The 16138-nt window shown below is 56.1% G+C and overlaps 1 protein-coding gene across 13 annotated transcripts in view; it reads left to right on the top strand.

Moving 5' to 3' along the window:
* KCNN1 (potassium calcium-activated channel subfamily N member 1) overlaps positions 1-16138 on the top strand; it is a 35919-nt gene that overhangs the window by 6320 nt on the left and 13461 nt on the right. For 6 of the 13 annotated variants that reach the window (XM_085012341.1, XM_005654900.4, XM_085012335.1 and 3 more), the window contains exons 1-5: positions 2970-3202; positions 7800-8282; positions 8961-9056; positions 12211-12629; positions 15465-15606. In XM_085012341.1, the coding sequence (XP_084868467.1) occupies positions 3035-3202; positions 7800-8282; positions 8961-9056; positions 12211-12629; positions 15465-15606 (1308 nt within the window). In that variant the 5' untranslated portion in view covers positions 2970-3034. Of the gene's footprint in view, positions 1-2599; positions 2708-2969; positions 3203-7799; positions 8283-8960; positions 9057-12210; positions 12630-15464; positions 15607-16138 lie in introns of those variants that run through there. The other 7 variants (XM_085012339.1, XM_085012345.1, XM_085012338.1 and 4 more) reach the window with 4 other exon arrangements.

The following is a 16138-nucleotide window of genomic DNA, read 5'->3' as shown; positions in this document are numbered from 1 at the left end:
CTCACTGCAATGCCGGATCCTTAACCCACTGAACGAGGCCAGGGATTGAACCTGCAACCCATGGTTCCCAGTCAGATTCGTTTCTGCTGCGCCACAATGGGAATGCCCATTCCTATTTTTCTTGACATCATTTGACCTTTTTCCATTGCTTTTGTGTGGAGCCCTTACCAGTCCTATATGTGAGAGGGTTGTTCCCCTCCTCTAGAAGGTCGGCTTTAAGAAAAGCAGGTTTGTCTCTGCCTCAGACTCTGCATCCTCAGCCCCAGACTTAGAGAAGGAGCTTGAACTTCAGCTGGGTTGCCCTCAGGATTCACACCAGGAAGCGGACAACAGAATGTGAATGAATGAATAAGTGAAAATGAATGGGTGGGAGTTCCTGCTGTGGCTCAAGGGGATCAGTGGTGTCTCTGGAGCCCTGGGACTCAGGTTCCATCCCCTGCCTGGCACAACGGATTGAGAATCCAGCATTGCCGCAGCTGCAGTGTAGGTTGCAACTGCAACTTGAATCTGATCCCTAGCCTGGGAACTCCATATGCTGCAGGGTGGCTAAAAAAGAAAAAGAAGAAAAGAAAAGAAAAAAGAAAAAGAATAAAGGAGAATGAATGAATGCCATCCCACACTCAGGATATTTAGGGTTCCAACTCCTTCCACATAGTTATCAATTAGACCCAAGATGGGGCTGATTTATGTGGCTGCATGGCTTGAGGGTGAGGGGGGAGGTGAACAGTCTTCCCCAGCTCACGTCACTGCCTCTTGGTCCTTTAGTTCCTGTGAGCTTCTCCCAGGACTCCCGCCACAGACCCATGGTGAACTTGTGGCTCAGCCCTCAGGCCCCTGGAGGAAGGGCTTTGTATTTAGCCTCCACTCCCTGGACACCTCTGTAGTCCTTTTCCTGGGATGTGAGTCCTGAGGACGTCCCAGTTGAAGTTCATTTGCATGCTCCTCGGGTCCCTTCCAGCCGTCTGTGGGCTTATGAGAGGTTCTGGCTGAAATGGGGACTGAGGTATGCCTTGCCCAGGCCCTACCTTCATCCACCCTGACCCCTGTTCACCACTGCCAGCCTTGTCTCAGAGGGGTAAGGTTCAAGCAGAAAGCAGGGCCAACTTGGACAGGTGATCGGTCACCAGATTGACTATCCTAAAACGGCACTTTGAAGGAGGTTTCTGACACCTCAATGCAGATGAGCCCAAAGGGGAAAGAGAGAACTTTCCATAGAGAGAAGGTGGTTGCAGAGCCTGGGGGGCCTCTGTGGGACAACTGGAGAGGCCTCTGTGGGCTGTGGCCGATGCTATTGTGAATTTCTGGACATTTCCATGTTGGACTTGAATTCAGAAAGCATCTATTGCTGCAGGGATCCATAGCAATCTGTGCAGGCCAAGGTCAGTCTGTAGGCAAGGTAAGAAGGCTTCTTGTGGGGCAAGGACCTATCTGGGACCAGGCTCAGGCTGTCAGGGGCCAGGGCATTGAATGCAATGTAGGGATGTATGCTGGATCCCCAGGGAGGTGTGGGTGGCTCCATTCCTGCTGTGCTTTAGAAAGAGTGCCCCTCCTGCCACCACCACCCCTCCCCCCCATGGCTCAGGCAAGGGAACAGCATTTGCAAAGGCCTGGAGGTGGGAAGAGCTGAGAGGAGACTGGGGAGGCCTGGGGTGGTGGGAGGCTGGTGAGTGGATGGGGGAATGCAGGAGAGATGGAGTATGGTTGAGAATGCATCTTTTTAGGGTCCCCACTGCCCCGTTCCCAGAGCCCCTGTGGACACAGCAGAGCATGGGTGGTCCCCAGGCCTCCGCTTCCCAACTATCACAGACCTGCACACTCACCACGGCGAGGCCATCCTCAGGGTATTCCCAACAGGCTGGAATAAAGAACAGGCTCTTGAGAGGAGAAAACAGCCATCACCTGGCTCTGCTCAGCCTCACTACCATCACTGGTCTGTGGGCCCACCCCCTACCCAAACAGCTGTCCACTCATTCATTCATTCAGCCTGGCTATTTTCTGGGCACCACAGAAGAAACAAAACAGTTCAGCTGCCCTCAGGCAGTGATGAGCAATTGGATGTTCCTGACCTGGTCTAAATCTCAGGGCCAGGAAGAAAACAGATGGGGGGGGTGGTGCTGGGAGAGAGATTGAAGGAGCTTCTGCCCCCATGAGCCCCCAGGCTGGGGAGGACAGAGCCAGACTCAGTCACCTTAGTGATAGCATGACAGTGTGGGGACAGAACGAGGCTGAAGTAGTGACTGCCAGACTCAATCACCTTAGTGACAGGATGACAGTGTGGGGACAGGATGATGCTGAGGTATTGACTGTCCAGGAAAGGAGGAGGTAAGTGCTCCCCACTTTCCAGTCCCCAAGGCTTCTCTGAGCTGCCACTAACATTCAAGGGACACCACTTAGGGGATCCCCCCAAAGGGGGGTCCTGCTGTCATCCCACCCTGGCATTGGTTTGGGAGAAAAGGACTGAGGGAGGAGGCTAACTCTGAGTGGGCTCTCTGCTTCCCCAAACGGCTTTTATCCCATGCACCCCCTGCACCGCAGAAGCCCCTACTTGCAGTTCTTAGGCGCTCTCCACTTGCCAACATCCTATTTCCCCTCCCCAAAGCTTCCCCCACACGGAGCAGACGGTCGATGAGGTCATTTCACAAAGAAAGAAACCAGTCACTTTGCAAAGTTGTCCTCTCAGCAAGTGCGTGATGTGATCGGCCCCCAGGTGCGCAGAGGGTGAGAGATGGCTAGAGTTTGGGGACCTGATTTTGGAAAAGGGGTGGTTAGGAGTTCCCAAATGTTGTCACTTCGCTAAAGTCCTCTCCCTCGCGCGGGGCAGCTGGGCGAGTTTGAGGACCAGCCTCGCGTTGGGGGGCGAAGGGGCTGGGAATGAGGGATCTTTAAATGGAGGCGGGGCTTGCGGGGTCGCCGGGGGCGGGGCCAACCCGTGCTTGGCCAATCGGCTGCGCCGCCGGCGTCGCACCGCCCCCTCCTCTCCCATCCCGGGCGGGCGCTCGCCCCCCTGCCGGGCCCGTGGATAGGGCGGCGGGGGATGCGCCAGCTGCCGCCGCCCCCGGCCCCACCGCCCCGGGGCCCAGTGCCCGCCCGCTGCTGTCCGCCCCGCCCGCGACCCCGGCCGCGGCCCCCGACTGGGGGTCTGCGGCCGCGCGGGACCCTCTTCCCTGCAGCCTTGTCCGCCCGTCCAAGCCGAGTCTCGCAGGTACGGAGCATGATGGGCAGGGGCACCCAGGAAGGGATGCATGTCCCGGAGTGAGATGCGGCTTGGGGCAGGGACCAGGAGGGAGGGGGAGGGTTTCCGTGGGGTTCGCAACCCAAGGGACACGGGAATGGGGGCAATGTGTATATATGCATTGCTCGAGTGGGTAAAGATTCATGGACCCTGATCCTGGAGGGGGAAGGTACTGGGTTCACTTTGGCAGGGGGCAGAGCAGTGAGTCTCCAAACTCCATAGATACCGTGGGGAAGCTCTTGGGGAGGAGGCAGTGGCCCAGGACTGACTGGAGAATGGGAGGAAGGAGATCCCTCACCACTGGTCCCTGTATCCAGCATTTAGGGACAGCGTGGCAGGGATCGGAAAGCCAGGTTCTGGGGTTCTCCCTAGACAGAGGTTCTGTACCCACCACAGCGCACTGCTCCAGCTGTCCTGGAGGGTGGGGCTGCAAACGTGAATGTTGGAGGCTGGGGAGTTGGATCAGAGTGGAGGGCACCCGTGGAGGCAGCCATGGGGAGAGCAGGCTAGGGCAAGCTAAGTGCACCGTGCTGACTGCTGCCAGGTTCCTGTTGGGTGGTGATGGAGGGAATGCTTAGGGGATGGAGCAGTCAGCCAGGGACTTACTGCGCCCACTCTCAGGCAGCCCATGGGATGGGAGGGTGAATGAATCCTGTCTGCCCTGCAGGGATAGGGCCCCAGGGGTGCTGGTTGGGGGAGTGTCTTGAGGGTCCTTCCCCACCCTCCACAGGGACACACAACCCACAACTCACCCACACATCCTGGAAGGTTCTGCCATGTGCTGCTCTGGCTATGGTTCCTGGGAGCAGCAGGGTGGACGTTTTGCCCCAAGGAGGCTCTGCCTTGGAAACTGATGAGCAGGGGACACCTTCTGGACTACCTGTGAAGAACAGATCATGACACTGGGCAGTGGCACCACAACTGGCATACCCACGGTTCCATGCTAAGCATTTTCCACATGTGCTCTCACTCAATTCTGACCACCAGCCCTGCTGGGTCCTCACTGAGATGCCCCTTTACCAAACAGGCAGCTGAGGAAGTGACAGTGACTTCATCCTAACTGGGATGCCCAAAGGTTCCTCTGCAATCAGCCCATCATTTGTAAAAGAACTTACTCTTTTATAAGGCCTTTGGCTATTTTTTTTCTCTTCCTATTGGATGGGAGAGTTTGGAGGGGCCAACCTCCTTGCTCCCTGCTGCCTGCACACCTTTCTCTGCTCTTCAAAAGCCCTCCTGGGTACCCCCAGCCCTGCTTGCCCCACACGTGTCCCACAGTATGTCTTGGGAGGGTGCAGAAGGTGGGGTTCTGCTCATCCCCTCACCCCAGCATTCAGGGAACAAAGGTCATGTGCCCCAGACATGTGAGATAATTTTGGCAATTCCAGGGGTCCTCAAAACCAAATGCAGCTTGCAGGGTGTTTCTTATTTTTTAGGGGAACTCCTTGGAGAGCCCAGAGCCTTCATCTAGAAAAATACACCCTTTCATGACATCTAAATCTTGGCTGGGGTTTCATAGGGACCCCTGGGAATTTCTGAGGGTCCCAGGGACTCCAGTTTTAGGCCCAGGTTGCAGTGAGGGAGCGGAAGGGAGATGGGTGTCTCTTGTCCCCAGGGTCCTCTCTGGTCCTGCCCAGTCTTTAGAAATGGGCTGCCCCCTTCTCCTGTGGGATCTCAGGCAGGCCACTCTGTCTTTCCACTTCCTATGAGGTGGTGACCGGGGTCAGACCCTCACCATGCCTGTGTGTTGAGCTCTGTGGTCCCTTAAGAGCAGGGTCAGGCCGGCTCCCTTTCCAAATGGCCACTCATCAAGAGGGACCCAGGCAGATCTTGCCACCCAGCACCCCCAGGCTGCACTAAGTTAGTCTCTGCCCTTTCTGGCTGTGTGGCTTTGGGCAGCATACGGAACCTCTCTGAGCTTGTCTCCCATCTGTAAAATGGGAGAAAGAATGCCACTTGCCTGGCTGAGTGGCAGTAGGGATTAAATGCGATAAATCTGATCAAGGAAGGTCTTGGCCCGCAATATGCACTAGGTACATATTAACATGTTGGGCACCAGGAAGGCCTTCCATGCCTCCGCCCTCCTGAAAGCCACCTGCTGCCTGTCTGCATGTCCCCCCACCCCCTCCCTGCCTAGGGCACCCTAGGACGCAGCTGCCAGGCAAGGAGGAGCATGGCGGACACGCGGCCATATTTGGCCTGTGTGTTAGGCGGCTGAGTCACATCCCCAAATTGCATCTTCATCGGTGCATTTCGGAAGGTCGTTTGCAGCACCCCCACCCGCTCCCAGTCCTGTCTGCCAGGCCACCGCCTCTCCTGCCTGTGCTCCCTAAGCCCTGGGCTGGGACCTTGCGTACCTGTAGGAGGGAAAGTGGGAGGGCTGCTTGTGGTTTCCTTGTCTCTTGGGCAAGGGCAGGGACTGGGGCCGCTGTGGGTGTCCTGGTGGCAAGCTCTTAGCCCCGCCTTGCAGCCGATGGCCCTTCAGGTGGCAGGCCGGGGGCTCTAGCTCAGGAGGAGTGTGGCACCTGAATGTGAGGATGAAAAAAGATCAGGGCCAAGGTCGGCCTTATAAACTGTGAAGTGCTGGGTCTGCAGGAGACCAGCCCATATAAAATGTGATGGACTGGGCCCCCTTGAGGCCAACTCATAAACTATGAAGTGTCAGGTCACAGGTGGCTATGACCTGGCTGGTGTGATGGATGGGAGTGGGACATGTTATAGACTCCTGTTTCTTGTGGTCCTACTGTGTGCTGGTACCCTCATCTGGGGACATGTAGTGAGTGGGACAGATACTGTCTGGGGGGCACTGAACAGGAGCACAGGTGGTCTTGCAATGCATGTGGTGGTGCCCTGGCCAAGGTCACTTGTGTCCTGTCTGGCAACATGGTTCATCGTGGCATGTCCTGATGTGATACTTTCTGAGTCTGTCACCCACCAGAGCATGGCTTCAAGGCCAGAGAGGGGTCCTGTCTGTGCATGTAGCCTCCTCTCCTGGGTCCCCAGCACATGCTGGGTTGGCCTGTACAAAGGGGACAACACTAGGCCCACATCCTGCCTGGCTTGTCAGGAGACTCCCACAGGCAGCCTGGTCCAGAATCTGCCTTGTAAGGAGATGGTCCCTTCACTGCCTGGTGACTCAGTTTTCCCATCTGTACAGTAGGCCAAATCCCAGGAACCCCCCCTCTTGGGGGTATTATGAGGATTAAGGAGAAAATCTGGGTGAAAGACAGAGCCTGAGGTTCAGTCCATGTTTGGTACGCATGGGCTGGGGCAGCAGCCGGGGCTCCATGCAAGGTGGGGGGTGAGATTGTGGGCTGGGTTGGGGGAAGGTCGGGTCTGGCAAATGAACACCCAGGAGATCAGACTCCAGGCAGCTTCATCATGTGCATGTCATGGTTTTCAAGGTCCTTGCTCTTGCATGTGACGCCATGGGACACGGCCCTGTGCAGGAGCAGAATTCGAGGATGTTGGGGCCAATCAGCCAGTCTGCTCCTTGGTAGCGAAACTGAGTCTGGCCGGAGATCCTATGACTGAGCCAAGCATGTCTCCCAAGGCCCTGTAGCATCCATTCTGGGATCTTAAGGGTTCAATTCTGGATCTCTGCTTTGGTTCTGGGATCTTTTTGGAGATCACAGGCCTCCCTCCATCCAAGCAGAAGAGAGCCGAGGGTCTCATAGCCATAGCCACAGCCACAGTCCCTAAGCGCCCTCCCTGCTCCCCAGGCCATACCCTGTGACTGCATAAGTGTGTTCAGGCCTTTTAGCAACTCTACGGGAGGAACTGGAGACTCACTAGAATGAGGTTAACTTGTCCAAGAGCCTGAAGGTCAGAAGGAGACAAGCCTGGATTGGAACCACCTCCTCCTGGCTGCTCACTTACATGGGCTTTAGTCCTCCCAGGCCAACAGGGAGCAGATTCCATCTTGAAGCATTCAGAAGTGTTTACTGAGTGTCCCCTGTATGCTAGGCATTGTTCTAGGTACTTAGAGATACAGAAAGTCAGTGGGCAAAGGTCTGGTAGGAGGGTGTTCCAGGCAGAGGGCACAGCAGGTGCAGAGACCCTGAGGCAGGACCAGGCTTTTTTCTTTTTCCTTTTCTTGGCTGTGCCTGCAGCATTTGAAAGTTTCTGTGCTAGGCACTGAACTCACGCCACGGCAGCGACCTGAGGTGCTGTGGTGACAATGCCAGGTCCTTAACCCACTGTGCCACAGGGGAACTCTGAGCTAGGACCAAGCTTATTGGGATCTGGTAGTGAGGAGGCCAGAGTGGCTGGAAGGGAATGACTCTGGGGAAAGTAGGAAGGATAAGGTGGGTGGGAGCTAGACCACAGAGGCCTCCTGGCCACGGTGAGGAATTGAGTTTTAATGCAGTGGCACCAGAGAGCCACAGGAAGGTTTTGAGCAGGGGAAGGATGTAGGCTGACTTGAAGGTTTCTGGAGTGGCCAATCTATATGTCAACTGCAATGGGTTCATGGCCTCTCCAGCTTCAGAATGTTCTGCGGGTGGGTGATCCCTAGCCCTCTGGTTGGCTGGCAAGTCCCTGACGTGACTGTGTCCCCCATGCCCTGCAGGTCAGTGCGGGAGTTCAGTCACTGAGCCATGCCAGGCCCCGGGCGGCCAGCAGCAAGCCCAACCCCAGCACCCACATAGTCATGAACAGCCACAGACACAATGGCTGTGGGGGACGGCCGCTGGGTGGCGGGCTGGGTGCCTTGGCAAGAGACCCTCCAGACCCCGAGGCTGGCCACCCCCCGCAGCCTCCGAATGGCCCAGGCATCCAGGTGGTGGTGGCCAAGAATGAGCCAGCCCAGCCCTCGCCCAGCAGCCCCCGGGGGCAGCCCCAGGACCAGGAAGAGGAAGAAGATGAGGAAGAAGATGAGGCAGGCCAGCAGGGGGGCTCAGGGAAGCCCCCCAGCGTCGGCCACCGCCTGGGCCACCGGCGGGCACTCTTTGAGAAGCGGAAGCGCCTCAGTGACTACGCCCTCATCTTTGGCATGTTCGGCATTGTTGTCATGGTGACGGAGACTGAGCTGTCCTGGGGAGTCTACACCAAGGTAGGCATGGCCCTTCCCCCTGGAACCCCAGGGAAGCCCTGCGGGGCTTGCCTGGCCTCCCCGAGGACCCGTGGGCATGGGCTCAGGGGCCACATCAGCCCTAGTAGCAATGGGTGGGGGATGCCGAGGAGACCCCAGAGGTGGGAAGCTGAGGGCCCTGAGCTTCCTGCTGTGTCCATCCCCTGGGGGCAGCAGGGACCCCTGCAGCTGAGGGCAGAAGGCTCCACCTTGTTCTCTCTGCCCTGCACCACGGGGCTGCACCTTGGCTGAAGGTGGGGAGGGGGCTGCCTCCCAGATCAGGGTCCGGGGGGCGGGGGCGGGGGCTGTGCAGAGGAGCAGGAAGAGCACTCCCCCTTTCCAGAGTGGTCAGGGCCAAGTTCTGAGCCTGGTTATCCGTTCCCAAGTGGATGTGAGGATGGAGAGAGATCAGAGCCGTGTCAGCCTGTAAACCGTGAAGCACTATGTCTACATGAGGCCAGGTTTTATAAACAGTAAAGTGCTGTACCCATGTGAGGCCAGGCCTTATAAACTGAAGTGCTCAGCCCACCTTGCTGTCAGCCTGGGCCTAAGGAGTAAGGATAGGAGCATCACTTCCTGAGCGAAGCAACCAGGTGGGGAGTCAGGAGAACTACCTGCCCCCACAGCATCTCTTCTGCCCTATGCTCTCTCTTTGCCCAGGAGTCGCTGTACTCATTTGCACTCAAATGCCTCATCAGCCTCTCCACGGTCATCCTGCTGGGCCTGGTTGTCCTCTACCATGCCCGGGAGATCCAGGTCAGTGCTCAGTAGGGTGGGAGCAGCTCCACTCCCCACATCCCAGGGCCCCACCCCACACCAGCCACCTGTGACCCCAGCCCTCTAAAACATAAAAGGATCAATAGAAGATTTATAGAAGAAAAAAAGACCTCCATGGAGACACACCATTTAGATCAATCTAAATTTCCTTGGAACGCATGTCCTCGTTTTAATTTTCGTTGATTATTCAGTAAAGAAGATGAAAAGTGAAGGAGCAGGAAGTGGGCTGGGGTCCTGGTGCACAGGTGCATTTTTGCAACTCTGGGGTCTTCTGAGGTTTTGGAGCCAAGGGGTCCAGTGTTTGCAGCACCAGGCTCCTTTTCCTCTTCCATCCAGCCCTGTGTTTGAAAGACGTATCGTGTGCCAGGGAGTTTGTTCTCTTGTTTCAGGGATTAATGAAAACCTAGTCAGCCCCTGGAGAGCTCAGCTCAAGGCTTGTCAGTCAGGCGTTACCGCAGTGGGTGCTGGGGCTTGGGGACACCAGAGTGTATCAGATCTGTCTTCTGACTCTGCCCTTTGACTCCTGACCCTGGCCTTTGACTCCTGACCTCAAGGAACCACAGTTGGTAGGAGATGAGCACAGGAAAATCCTGCCTGAGTTACACTATATGTAGACCTATAAGGGGACAGCCAGGGTCTGGCACACAAGGAGGGGTTTTCCATCTGGCTGGGAGTTGGGGTAGGGAGAAGTGATCCCTGAACTAGAACGAAGCCGTTCTGAAGGTACAGCTGGGGACGACAGTCTGGCTATTCCTTGAATGGTTAAACATGGAGTTGCCATATGACCCAGCAATTCCACTCCTAGGTATACATCCAAGAGAACCAACAACTTGCATCTACACAAAAACTTGCATACGTATGTTCATAACAGCATTATTCAATCGCCAAAAAAGTGGAAACAGTCCCAGGTCTATCACCTGCTGTACAGATAAACAAAAAGTAGTCCATCCATAACATGTAATGTTATTCAACCAAACGAAAAACAAATGAAGCACTGTATGTTTGTAGCACCACAACCGCGTGGCTTAAACAACAGAAATGTATTCTCTCACAGTTCTGGCGGTTGGAAGTCCAAGATCAGGTCCTGGCAGGATTGTTTTCTCCTGAGGCCTCTCTCTCCTTGGCTTGCAGACAGCTGCCTTTGCACTGTATCCTCACACGGCCTTTGCTCTTTGCATACACATCCCAGGTGTCTCTTCCTTTTCTTATAAAGACACCGGTCCTGTAGGATGGGGGCCCTACTCTTATGACCTTAATTACCTCTTTATAGGCCCTATCTCCAAAAACAGTCATATTGAGGACTAGGATTTCTACAGATGACTTTTGAGGGGACACAGTTCCATTCATAACACCCCACCTTCTGGCCTGCCTCCCAAATCCACATCCTTCTCCCATGCAAAATGCATTCATCCCATCCTGACAGCCCACAGAGTCTTAACTCATTGCAGCACCAACTCTAAAGTCCAAAGTCTAATTTAAATATCATCTAAATTGAGAGTTTTCTTGTAGCACAGCAGATGAAGGATCTGGTGTTGGTAACTGCAGCGGTGGATTCAATCCCTGGCCCAGGAACTTACACATGCTGCAGGTGTGGCCAAAAAGCAGATGAATTAATATCATTGCAATCCAGGAGCTGCTGTGGGATTCAGTGAGTTAAGGATCTGGTGTTGTCACTGCATTGGTTCGGGTTGCTGCAATGACACAGGTTCAACCCTGGCCCAAGAACCTCTGCATGTCGCAGGCATGGCCAAATAAATAAATATCATCTTAATCCAATATGGGTGAGATTTGAAGTATGATACCTCCTGAGACAAAGTTCCCCACTGTCCGTGAACCAGACAAGTTGTGTGCTTCCAAAATACAATGGTGGGACAAGCATAGGATAGTCCTCTCAGTTTCAAAAGGGATAAATATGAAAGAAGAAAGGGGCGACAGGTCCTAAGCTTGTCTCAGACCTAGCTAGGCAAATTCCATTAGATCTGAAGGCTGGAGAATGATCATCCTTGGCCAAACGCCCCACCTTCCAGGCCCACTGGGGTGGCAGCATTGCCCCCTCAGCCCTAGGTGGTGGTCTTTTGTGACTGCCTTCTTTCACTCAACATAGTGTTTTTTTTCTTTCTTTCTTTCTTTCCTTTTTTTTTTTTTTTTTTTGTCTTTTTGCAATTTCTTGGGCCGCTCCCGCAGCATATGGAGGTTCCCAGGCCAGGGGTCAAATCGGAGCTGTAGCTGCTGTCCTGCGCCAGAGCCACGGCAACGCGGGATCCGAGCTGCACCCGCAACCTACACCACAGCTCACGGCAATGCCAGATCCTTAACCCACTGAGCAAGGCCAGGGATCAAACCCGCAACCTCATGGTTCCTAGTCGGATTTGTTAACCACTGAGCCGCAACGGAAACTCCTCAACATAGTGTTTTCAAGGTTCATCCACATTGTAGCCTGTGCCAGGTCCTCTTTATGGCTGAGTAATGTTCCATTGTGTGCAGGGACCACATTTTGTTCATCCATTCATGGACTGATGGACATTTGGATTGTTTCCACTTTGGGCAACTGTGAACAGTACTCCTGTGATTGAGCACATACAAGGATGTGTTTAAATGTCTGTTTTTTTTAAAAATTGTTTTAATTTAATTTAATTATTATTATTATTATTATTTAATTTTAGGGCCCACCTGCAGCATATGGAAGTTCCCAGACTAGGGCTGGAATCGGAGCTGCAGCTCCTGGCCTGTGTCACAGCCACAGCAATGCCAGATCCGAGCCGCGTCTGCGACCTATGCGCAGCTTGTGGCAATACCAGATCCTTAACCCATTGAGGCCAGGGATCGAACCCAAATTCTCAAGGATATCAGTCTGGTTCTTAACCCACTGAGCCACAACGTAAACTCCTGAACAGCTATGTTCATCTCTCTTGCCCAGATACCTAGGAATGGGAAGGCTGGGTCGTTGGTAACTCTGCCTTTGACTTGTGCCATGTTTGGTTTGAATCTGACCCTGAGAACTCAGGAGTTTCACCTAAGAGGCCATGTTTCTTGTAAAAGCCAATGGGGTCTGGGGTCTGGGTTCCAGGGTCTCGCTCTGGGGCCTGGGCACGTGTCTCAGACCCACCATGTCCATCCCACCTGACTTCCACAGCTGTTCATGGTGGACAACGGGGCGGACGACTGGCGCATCGCCATGACTTGTGAGCGCGTCTTCCTCATCTCTCTGGAGCTGGCTGTGTGCGCCATCCACCCGGTGCCCGGCCACTACCGCTTCACGTGGACAGCGCGGCTGGCCTTCACGTATGCGCCATCGGCAGCCGAAGCCGACGTGGACGTGCTGCTGTCTGTGCCCATGTTCCTGCGTCTCTACCTTCTGGGCCGCGTCATGCTGCTGCACAGCAAGATCTTCACCGACGCCTCCAGCCGCAGCATCGGCGCCCTCAACAAGATCACCTTCAACACACGCTTCGTCATGAAGACGCTCATGACCATCTGCCCGGGCACCGTGCTCCTTGTCTTCAGCATCTCCTCCTGGATCATTGCTGCCTGGACCGTGCGGGTCTGCGAGAGGTGCGCCCCGGCTCCCCTGCCCCCTGATCCCAGTGCCCTTCATGCCCACCCATGACACAGCTCTCCGTCCCCATGACCCCTGACCCTGGTGAACCCCACACCCACCCATGACTTCAGAGATCCAGAGCTGCCCCAGCCAGCACTCCATCCCCATAACCCCTGACCCTGGTGCCCCCCCCCCACAGTTCCTGGCCCTCAGTATATCCCTCATGTGCAGCTTTCTCATCCCTGGGACTCCAGCCCTATGTCCCCCGTCACCCCCAGCCCCAGCCCCGACCCACACCCCTTTAGGACCCCATCCCTTCCCCCCCGCCTCCCCTGGGGCCCTCCACTGGCCTGACTTCTGACCTCTAGCCCAGGGTGGTGGAGGCGGCAGGAAGAGGGACCCCCTCCATCTGCCCGTCTCCCCCACAATTTAACCTGCTTTCCTTCTCCCCTCTGCCCGCCCCGCCGGACTGTAGGGAAAACATGTGAGTCCTACCCTCAGCCGAGCTGTGTGTGCAGAGCTGCCAGTTGTCCTGCCCGCCAGGAATTTAAGATCAGCTGCCATAAGGGGAGGGAGTGGGGAGGTGAGGCGGTGCCGGGGGGACTGGCCCAGAGCCCACGGTTCCATATCCCAGTGCAGCCAAGCAGGTTGGTCTGGGGTCAAGCCCAGGGTGGCAGAAGGCAGGCTCTTGACATCCCGAGCCATTGTCTTCAGGGTGGGGGACGGGAGGGGAAGGGGAAGAGCTTAGCTCTGGTGCCTTGTTGGGGCAGCTGGCCCCAGGGGCCTCCAACAGCTCCTTTGGAGAGTTAAATGGGTCTGGGGTAAATGAAAACTGTCCTCTGCTTTTAAAACCTCTGTATGGGGTTTTGTTCTGAACAGCCTTGCAAGGTGCAGAGCTGTCAGCCCAGCTTATAGATGAGGAAACTGTGGCTCTGGGGGGCAAAGGACACCCCTAAGGGCCCAACCCAGGGGGTTCCAGGAGAAAGAGTGGCCCCACCAGACCTCTCAGGGCATGGGGGTGCCTTGTCTGGGAGTGGGTCTCTCCTGCCTCGTGCCTCGCTAAGCCTCGTGGGGCTTCCTGGGGTGGTCCCTGGGTGGACCTGCCCTCTGAACTCCAGTCCTCACCCCTTCAAGCACCCCTTCTATGGCCCCTGCCTCAACCTGATGTGGGGTTCACAGGGGACAGGGCCCAGCTCTTCCTGTCATCAAGGCTGACCATCTGAGGATCACACAGGGGCTTCTTGGCCCCCCGATGCGCCCCCATGCTAGTTCCCACAGACCTCGGGCCTGGGATCTGGGGAGTGAGAGAGGATGCCCCTCATCAGGCATCCCTGAGGGCTAGGCTGGCTCATTTCAGGGACGCCTGGAGAGGATGGGGGACGGGGCAGGGCCGGGGAGCAGCCAATCCTAAATTCTGAGCCCTGTGACACTGCTTGACGCCCCCTCGCCTGCGTCGCTCCACCCCTACAGCTCTGTCCCACCCCACCTCCTGCATGCCCCCCACTCCTTGGTCCTGGGTGGTCCCCTTAGCAACCCACCGTAGCTCCAGCCAGGCAGGGAGCCTCCCCCACCCATGTCTGATGGCTGGTGGATTCCCCTCTCCTCCTGGTGGATTCCCCTCTCCTCCTGCCTCCTGAGCATGGGCTGCTGGGTCTCCTGAAAGAGGGAGTCTGGTGCAAGTAAAAGATGGGATTCAGCCCCTGGTCCCCCTCATCCAGTAGGCAGCCTGGAAGCCCTGGTGGGGCAAGGACTGTCAAACCCCAGACCTACTGCAAAGCCCTTCATCCCTCCTTTCCACCTTTTGGGTTTCAATTTCCTCCCCATCCTGAACCCCTGCCCCTAACCCATCTGCCTGGACCAGCCCTTCTCCCCACCCCACCCCGCCCTGCCCCTGTGGCCTAGGAAGGAGGGGGTAAGCTGGGAAGGGCTCCCTGACCTCCCTGAGGTGGAAGGGCTTTGCGGGTGGCGGCTGGGCTGGAGCAGAACCTCAAACCACCCCAGACCCAGAGAACCAATTCCTCAGCCCCTGAGCCTGGGCTGACCATAGGTGGAACCAGTTCATAATCTGTGTGGCCAGGGTCCCAGGACCAGCTGTGATCAGGACAAAATCATGTCCTTTTACAAGCCCTTGGGGTCTGTCCCCTTACAAAACAGAAGCTGAGTCCCAAGCCTCTCCCCAGTGCCAAGCAAGCTGCCTCTTCCCTCCCGATCCCCAGAACCCCAGGCCCAAGTTTGGGGTGATGGGTACTGCCCTCCACATAGTGACTTCCCTTCTACTCCTGAGCCCCAGGGTGTGGTCCTCCAGCTTCATCTCCCCCATAGAGTCCTCTGTGCTCTTCCAGGCCTTGCTCATTGGGGAAGTTCTTCCTGGTGTCTGACCCGATTCCTTGCCTTTACTTCCTGCCGCTTCTGGCGCCCGTGGCCACCCGTGTTCGCATCTGTCTGTGTGTCTGTCTTTGGGAGGAGGATCGTGTGCACATGCATGGACACATGTGGACGCACCCTCATGTCACCCCTGGGCCCCTCTCTGCCCCCAAATCAGCAGCTTGGGGGTCAGGCAAAAGGAGAAGGTTGGAAGGGGTGCTGGGGAGGAAATGTGGGTGCCCTTTGCCCTACGGCACCCTCAGGAGGACCACAGGGCTGGCCCGAGCACTAACCATACCCCCACCCCACCCTACAGTGGCACCTTGGTCACTGCAAGCTCCCCAAATGATCAGCTTCCTGCAAGCAAGGCCCCCATGCAGCCTGGCAGACCCAGGGCCCTGCCTTCCTAGTGCTGTCCCAGGGGTGTGATTAAGGCAGAGGGACCAGAGTGGACTGACTGGAGCCTCTTCTGGCTTCCCTTCCAGGTACCACGACAAGCAGGAAGTGACCAGCAACTTCCTGGGGGCCATGTGGCTCATCTCCATCACTTTCCTCTCCATTGGCTACGGTGACATGGTGCCCCACACCTACTGCGGGAAGGGCGTATGCCTGCTTACTGGTATCATGGTAAGGGCGAGGGCCCTTGCACACCCCCAGATGATGGGGAGCTCACTCCATCTTGAGCACTCAGTGTCAGCCCATCCCTCCGTCACCCTGCTCCTTCTCTCTGATGTGACAGGGAATGCACACCCTCACCATTTCCCAAAGCCCATAGCTGTCTTCCCTCTTAGCCTCTTATCCCCTCCTATCTGCTTCCCCCCTCTATTTTCCATTTTTTTAGGGCTGCCCCTGAGGCATGTGGAAGTTCCTAGCCTAGGGGTTGATTCAGAGCTGCAGCAGCCGGCCTACGCCACAGCCACAGCCATGCCAGATCCAAGCCACATCTGTGACCTACACCACAGCTCACGGCAATGCTAGATCCTTAACCCACTGAGTGAGACCAGGGTTTGAACCTGCATCTTCATGGTTACCAGTCGGGTTCATTACCACTGAGCCATGACAGGAACTCCTTGTCCACTCTTATTTGGACATAAGCTGGGGGTCAGTGTCCTCCTCAGGCCCCCGCCAGGGAGACCTCGCTTCTTCTAGCTAAGCTGAC

The sequence above is a fragment of the Sus scrofa genome, chromosome 2, assembly GCF_054392235.1.
Source record: "Sus scrofa isolate SSC_HxYL_T2T_F1_AM1 chromosome 2, Sscrofa_HxYL_maternal_Yorkshire_Landrace_v2.0, whole genome shotgun sequence".
Classification (NCBI taxonomy): Eukaryota; Metazoa; Chordata; class Mammalia; order Artiodactyla; family Suidae; genus Sus; species Sus scrofa.
This window is presented reverse-complemented; position numbering and strand designations above follow the sequence as displayed.